This window comes from Myotis davidii, unplaced genomic scaffold, assembly GCF_000327345.1.
Source record: "Myotis davidii unplaced genomic scaffold, ASM32734v1 scaffold169, whole genome shotgun sequence".
Lineage (NCBI taxonomy): Eukaryota > Metazoa > Chordata > Mammalia > Chiroptera > Vespertilionidae > Myotis > Myotis davidii.
The window spans coordinates 1,220,851-1,228,599 of NW_006383005.1; the positions used below are offsets into that span (position 1 = coordinate 1,220,851).

The 7,749-nt window shown below is 46.3% G+C and overlaps 1 protein-coding gene across 2 annotated transcripts in view; it reads left to right on the forward strand.

The window, feature by feature from the left end:
* KCNE3 (potassium voltage-gated channel subfamily E regulatory subunit 3) overlaps positions 1-7,370 on the forward strand; it is a 10,221-nt gene extending 2,851 nt beyond the window's left edge. For both annotated transcript variants that reach the window (XM_006777928.2, XM_006777927.2), the window contains exons 2-3: positions 3,272-3,421; positions 6,671-7,370. In XM_006777928.2, coding sequence (XP_006777991.1) covers positions 6,710-7,009 — 300 coding nt within the window. In that variant the 5' untranslated portion in view covers positions 3,272-3,421; positions 6,671-6,709 and the 3' untranslated portion in view covers positions 7,010-7,370. The remainder of the gene's footprint in view (positions 1-3,271; positions 3,422-6,670) is intronic.
* The last annotated feature ends 379 nt before the right edge of the window (positions 7,371-7,749 follow it).

A 7,749-nucleotide genomic window follows, 5' to 3' on the forward strand; every position in this document is an offset into this window, starting at 1 on the left:
AGGTGTGCAAGTGCAAGGCATGTTTTGAGAATGGCCCGTAGCTCAGTACCAGGGGCTACAGGACACTGGGGAAAGCTGTGGTCAGATGGGACTAGAGGCAGGGTCACCTCCAAAGGAGCTTACATGATAATTAGAGAAGATTAGACTGTTCTATAGGCAACAGAGAACTGAGAGTGGAAAGATTTATGGACTGGATACCTGTTTCTGGTCCCAGCTCTACCCCTCCTAGGTTATGAGACATTAAGCAAGTGATTTGCTCTCTGGGGAGCCCTCTTCACTCTGTTTGAATGAGGGGGTTGCACCAATGACATGATTTTTTAAGATCCCTTCTAGTTCAGATTCTATTCCTGCTTCTCCTTCCAACTATATCAGTGGTCCTCAACCGTGGCTGCACATTAGAATCACCAGGGAATGATTCAGCCAAGGTTGAGTATCATTGAACTATATGAAAAGATCCATTCCTGCAAGTCTTCTCTTGTCTATTGGTTCCCTAATCCATGGTGGTGACAAGATCTCCAGAAGGACCAGTGGCAAAACTGTGCATCCCAGGAGTTGTCTCTGTATTCCCTACATGCTTTATGTGACTCCCCCCACTCTGCCTCTATCACATTTCCAGGTACTTAAGACACTCATTTTTAAGAGTAGCTGAAACAGAGCAATGGGTAATCCTAAAAAACCAATGGTGGTGGTTCACTTTCCCCCAGAAAAATCTGAAAGAAAATGTCACTAAGATACCCACTTAATCCTTTCGATCACAGCTGTATGCCTCCACCTCCAAGTTAGAGGTCAGGTGAGTTCAAGCACAGAACATTTAGGGAGAAACTGTTAATGTGCAGGAAATAGTAGCAATAGTCTGTGGAGGAAGAGAGTGTGTCTGGCTTGTTCAGGGGACCTGGAGTAGGTCTGGAGCAGAAAGGGCCATGAGAGAGGAGACTCGAAAGGAAGGTTAACTCCTCCAAAACTTACCACCTTGCCCCCTTACTGGATCCTCGATTAAGATGGGCGGGAATCTGTAGTGCAGGAAAAAGCAGTAGTCATGGAGCTAGAGGAGATGATGCCCAGAACACAAGGAGGCTGTGTTTGGGGTGATACGCAGCTGAGATGTCAGGGAATGCTGCCATCAGTAGTGAAAAGAACACCGAACAGCATTCCGTGGGTCACTTTACCTACTGAGCTTCAGTTCTCCCATCTACAAAACGCAGGGGTTGGCCTAGAATCTAGATGTTGAGTGATCTTCTGGTTGTTGTTGTTAATCCTCACCCAAGGATTTTTCCCCCTTTGATTTTTTAATTTTATTTATTTATTTTATATTTTTATTGATTTCATAGATGAAGGGAGAGGGAGAGAGAGATAGACACATCAATGATGAGAGAGAATCATTGGTTGGCTGCCTCCTGCACACCCCCTACTGAGGATCAAGCCCACAACCAGAGCATATGCCCTTGACCGGAATCGATGCTCTATCCATTGAGCCAAACCAGCTAGGGTCCCTCCCCTCTTTGGTTATTTTAGAGAGAATGGAAGGGAAGGAGGGAGGGAGAAATGGGGGAAGAGAGAAACATTGATGTGAGAGAGACACATTGATTGGTTGCCCCCTGCATGTGCCCCGGGGATCAAACCTGCAACCCAGGTACATGCCCTTGATTGGAAATTGAACCCATGATCCTTGGATGTGTGGGCTGGTGCTCTAACCACTGAGAAACACCAGCCAGGGCTAACTGATCTTTAAAATCTCTTTCAGCTTGGTCAGTTCCTTCCTAACTGGCCTATCTCCTATTTTAAGTTAAAGACTCTTCAGGGCAATAGCTTTATCTCCCTTGTCATTATGAACTTCATAATCAGTGACTATCTTGGAGCCAAGGAGCTCGGAAAGAGGAACAAAACTGCAAATGTTGCCAACTGCCAGATCCCCAACTTGGGACCCAGGGGCAGGTCAAAAAGAACCAACCTGTTCCTTTATCAGCTCTCTCTGTCTCTCCTGACCCAAAAGGACAGGATGTCCTTACACCTAGACCCTCTCCCCCACCCCAATCCAGCACATAAAAATCAGTAACTGTGACTTCTTTTCTTTTCCCATCAGACTACCAGCATCCAGGTCCACACAGAGAAGTCCTCTCACTGAATCTCCCCTCAAAGCCCACCCTCTTCCCCTATCCCCACTTTCTGCATAGACTCTGTCTCCTCCCCAGACTAGATCACCCCGGCAGGGGAACTATTAAGAGGAAAAATGAATAAATCAAGCAATTTGGTTCTCAGTTTCTCTAGGCTGGAATAGTAAGTGTAACTCAGTCCCAGGGCTCAGAATTTTAACTTGTGAGGAACAAGTCTGCAGCCTTCTTTATCTTGTGATTGGAGAGGCTCTAGTCTAGAAAGCCCCCAAAGTGCTTTTCCCACCAGCCTATCTGATCTCCCATAATTTCACAGCATGGTTTTGTGATTTGCAACCTCTTTGGATATTAGTGCTGGCCGGAACCTATAATAAAATCCCTTCAATTTATCGATGCAGACAGAAGCCGGGGGCCCAGAAAAGGGAAGTCACATGCCCAAAGGCACACACACAATAGCTGAGCCAAGACAGCTCCTTGGGTTTCCATTTCCTTCCCTGTAAAAGGACGGACATTAGGCTGGATGGACTCTGACGGCCCTGCCAACCTCTGTCCCACAAAAATAAAACCACCACCATGTCTGTGGAGTGTCTGGTGCCATTCACTAAGTAATTTTCTTTAATTTTCACAATGAGCTCTGCTACAGGTAGTGCTGATGCTGTTACCATGTGCATACCCAGTATATCCAAATAGGCTGTTGTGAATATCCTTTGTTCCTATGTAAAATATCAACCCAACTGCCAACTGCCATTCTACCACTTATATCATTCCCTTGGCTCTCCGGCCCTTCCAGTCTTTCAGAGGCTCCTGCTAAGACACCAGTGCCCTTGAAAAAGGGAATGTTTTAGGCTGGTCCCTGAGCAGGAGTTCACATGTTAAACTGAGGTTCCTCAGGAAGTCACCCAACTGAAACATTGTGGGCCGGGAGTTGGGGGGCAGCAATCAGAGGTCCCTTGGCCACTGTACAGTTCCTGTAGCTGTAACTCCAGGCTGGCCTGGCCCAGCTGCTGCAGGAAGGGGAGGAGAAGAAGAAGGGGGCGGTGGTCAAAGCCCACAGCAAGGCTATTGCACAACCCTTGGGGCCCAGCCTGGGGCGAGCCACCCTGCTTCTGAAGGTTTTTCTTTGTTCGCTTCCTTCCTTTTCTGCCCCCTCTCCTGCTTTCCAGTTCTGGGCCTCCCAACTCCCGAGGTGAATACTGAGACCGCAAATGTGTCCAGAGACATCCTAAAGAGGCTGAGGGGCTGAGGAGCCCTAGGGCGCCCAGAGGGAGATTCCTGAAGCCAGCGCTGACCCAGAGGAATTTGCCGGGTATTTGGTGAGTCTTCCAAAGGACCCTTGTCACTGGGTTTTCTGCCTTAAATCTCACCCTCAATTCAGTCCACAGAGCAGCCAGAGTGTCCTCTCCAAGCACAGATCTGGTCCTTTTAAATACTGTTTCATGACTATTCCCCAACTACAGATAAAGTTCTAGCTCTGCAGATCCGGGTTGCCCTCCTTCTGTCCTGTCAGTTAAAAGCCCCCTGTAAGAATATCTAAGAAAGCTGGTAACAGTGACTGCCCTGGGCCACTACAAATAGGGAGATTTCCCCTTCATTGTATGTCCTGTGAGTCCGTATTTACTTCTCAAAAATGAAAAATCAACTTTCATTTAAATGGAAAATCATGTTTACATCAAAATATATTTTTAAAATCTTCTTCACCATAATAAAAGTATCTGCTCAAACAAGCCTGGAAGGAGGCAAGGCAGGGATGGTAATCTTTTTTAAAAATTGTGGTTATAAAAAACCGCATAACATAAAATTGACCATGTTAACTATCTTTTAAGAGTACAGCTCAGTAGTGTTAACTATATCACATTGTTGTGCAGTAGTTTTCTAGAACTTTTTCATCTTGCAAAACTGAAACTCTATACCCACCAAACAACATCTCCTTATGTTAATCTTTTTGATAGACTAGAAACTAAAGCCCAAAAGGGGTGAGAAATTTATTTCTCTCAAAGTGGGCCAGGAGGAGATTATACCGCCTTACACCGCCTTACAGGCCTTACACCGCCTGTCTGTTGTCTGAGGCCCCTTCCTCCCTAACCCTTGCATTAGCCATTTCCTCCCCAAATGCCTCTCACATCCACATCGGCCCCTGCCCCCATCTTGTCATTCCCTAAGCCCCAGCTCAGGACTGAGTGTCTTCCAGCTGAACTATTCCAAGACGCTTGTTGTCACTGGGTTTTCTGTCTTAAATCTTGCCTTCCATTCAGTCCACATAGCAGTCAGAGTGTCCTCTCCAAGCACAGATCTGGTCCTTGTATCCCCTTTTTAAATACTGTTTCATGGCTCTCCCCCAACTACACATAAAGTTCTAGATCTGCAGTCTGGCACTCAAGACCCTCCATGATCTGGTTCAACCAGTATCTCCATCCCACATCCTATTGTAGCCCTCCATACATCTCACACTCTAGCCGCCTACTGCTCCTTTCCATTCTTTTAAACATTTTATGTGCTTTCTGGTTGCCATGCTTTTGTTCATCTGTTTCCTTTTCTTGCCTTTCCTAGGAACCCTTCGAGGTCCACTGGAAGGCCTCCATCACTGTGAACACTTTCTGAGTCCTGATCAAAATTCGTCTCTTCTTCCTCAAGCCCCAGTAGACCCTGGCTTGTCCCCTGTATTATAAAGAGCTGGCAATGTGCCCACGGTACAGGGACTGGATCTGAGCTTACCCAAGAGTGAGCCTTCATAAATGATGACTGGTTGAATCATTAGTTGAGCCATTAATTTCATTGTGCTGTTCCTGATTTCCATTGGCCTGTATGAGGGGAAAGGGCGCAGATTTGTTGCCTGACAAGGCGGGTAGATGAGAACTTATGCCTCCTGGGTTTTAACTCAGCGAGCCCTTGTTCTTTTCCCCTTCTCCATCCAGATAAGGTAGCCCAAGTGCTATATAGCATGGGGCTCCAGAGGCCTTGTAGGAAATGTGGGCGAGTCCTGGACTGAATTATTTAGATTCTTCTCCCCCCTACCACACACACAACTTCTGCATTCTTAGAGTTGTTCATGAATTTTATCATAGTTCATGAATTTTACCGTCATCTTTTCTGGGAAAGAGACCTTATGGTTAATAATCAAGTTTGTTAACTTTGGTTGGTTGACAGCTCTACCTAGATAAAGGAGGGCTTCAGAACCAGTCAGTAACTCTTGAGTGCTTGGACTATGGAGAAGTCCCTGACCTGGCCATCTTTACTCAAGACTATTGAGGAAAGGAGAACACCCAGCCAGTCTCAGGTTAGAGCACCAGGGAAGGAGAATTCCCAGGAAATCTCAGGATAGCCCCATAGATGGAGGGGAGAGACATAGCTCTGCTGACCAGGAGCATGTGGTTTGCTGATACCTTTATCAATAACCAGAGAACAGCCACACAGCGCCTTATATATAAGTGCTGGGCAAAGGGAAGGCTGTTCTAATAAAGCTTGTGGAGTATGGTAAGGGGTGGGGAATACTCAGTGAAGGTTTCCAGAAGGAAGTGGGTGTAGAGCCTTGTTTAAAGGGAATGACATCATTTTTTAGAGACTAGGACAAAAGGCTGTCTTCGAATGGTTTTCTATATTATAGACTAAGGGTCTCCAGAAGAAGGAAAAGGAACATTTACCATCACCTATCATATGCCGGGTATGCAATGACTATGTCAGAAGGCAGGATAGTGGAGGTGCTGTGTCTTCTCTCTCTTGGGGGCAGGTAAAACCCCAAACCAGACTGAGTGCCCCTGTCGCTCCCCATCCTCCAGCCCAACCCTATTCTCTTCTCCCAGTGCCTGCAGGGGTTATCAGCCTCTCTCTGCTTCCCCAGCCATTCCTTTCCAATAGAATTTCCTACAGAATCCTTCTCAGCAAAATCCTAAATAGGTAGGAATACCCAAAGTGCTTGGGACATAGGATGCTTGAGAGGTCAAATGACCCAGCTCTGGTTCTAGGTAAGGTGAAATCTAAGCCATCTCCAAACATCTCAGTGGGACCTGTGGAGTATAAAAAAGAACTGTGCTGAAGGAGAGCCCTGAGGGAAACTTCCAGTGATGCCACACAGTCCTGCCAAGAGCTGGCAGGAGACTCGAGAAACTCCAACTAGCCATCAAATAGCAGGACTCGGTCTAAACTCTACCTCTGAATATTCTCTGGGATCATGGCCAAGCCACTTATTCTCTCTGTTCCCCTGTATGTATGTATGTATGTATGTATGTATGACGGAGTTAGATCAAATAATCCCTAAATTTCTTCTAGCCTAAAGCTCAGTGACTTACAGAATAAAAATAAAAAGACAAATGGGTTGCAATGGCCAAGGAAGGCTTTATTCCACAGGTACTTATTGAGCATCTATTGAGTGCTGTCATGAGGTCTTGTATATAGCAGTGAGTAAAACACAGTCCCTGCCTTCATGGAGCTTGCAGTCTAGTGGCGAAACAGACAAGTAAACAAGTAGAATAAACTGTGATGTTGGGATTTTAGCTGGGGTCTGAAGGAGTGAGATCAGTCAAGCTGCAAGTAATGGAAACCATCCTTCCTTTTTCTGTTGCCACCAGAGTGTCCTCCAATTCTTCCCCACCTGAATCCCTGTTGCGATGGAGACCACCAATGGGACTGAGACCTGGTATCACAGTCTGCACGCTGTTCTGAAGGCTCTAAATGCCACTCTTCACAGCAACTTGCTCTGCCGGCCAGGGCCAGACAACCTGACTGAGGAGCGGCGGGCCAACCTTCCTGGCCGCGATGACAACTCCTACATGTATATTCTCTTCGTCATGTTCCTATTTGCTGCCACTGTGGGCAGTCTCATCCTGGGATACACCCGCTCCCGCAAAGTGGACAAGCGCAGTGACCCCTACCACGTGTACATCAAGAACCGTGTGACTGTGATCTGATGTTAGGACCTGGGGTGGCTGAAGATCAAGACAGCTGGGGATTGTCTTCTGAGGCCCCCAGAACTCAGCCACGGATCACGTCAGGCCTCTGTTCCTTTCTGTTAGATCAACAAGAAACGGTGCTAGGGGATGCCATCACTGGGCTGGGAGGAGAGAGGCCTTGTGGAACAGGACTTTTTTCCATCAAAGATAGACTTGATAGACAGTGGGAACTATGGACAATCATTTAGAAGTAGCAAAAGATAAAAACCAATGACTGGTCCTGTGGCTGGAGTATTGGGGGTTGGGAGTTTTGGACTTGAGGAAGGAGAAAAGGATGTTGTAGCAGAGGGAAATAAAACAAGAAGATGTACTGAGGACACATTTTTGTGTGTGTTATCTTCAGTGACCATGAGAAGCAGCAATTATTATCCCATATTACAGATAGTATAATGTTACTTATTTTTGTTCACATTTTATGTTTTTCAACCCATTTAACACTTGTGATTTTATCCCCCTGTGAGGGAAGCATGCTGTCCATTTGGGCCAGAGCAGTGCCATGAGTGCAAGTCAGAAACTCTGATCTCCTTGCCCAGTGCTTCTCAAAGCACTGTGCTGCACAGGAGTGAATCAAAGCCTAAAAGTCAGTCACACAATTCTGGGGGCCCTCCTTAAAAAGAATTCAAAAATATCCTACTTATGCAATTATTACAAAAGTATATTACCACTAGAGGCCCGATGCATGAAATTCGTGCACTCAA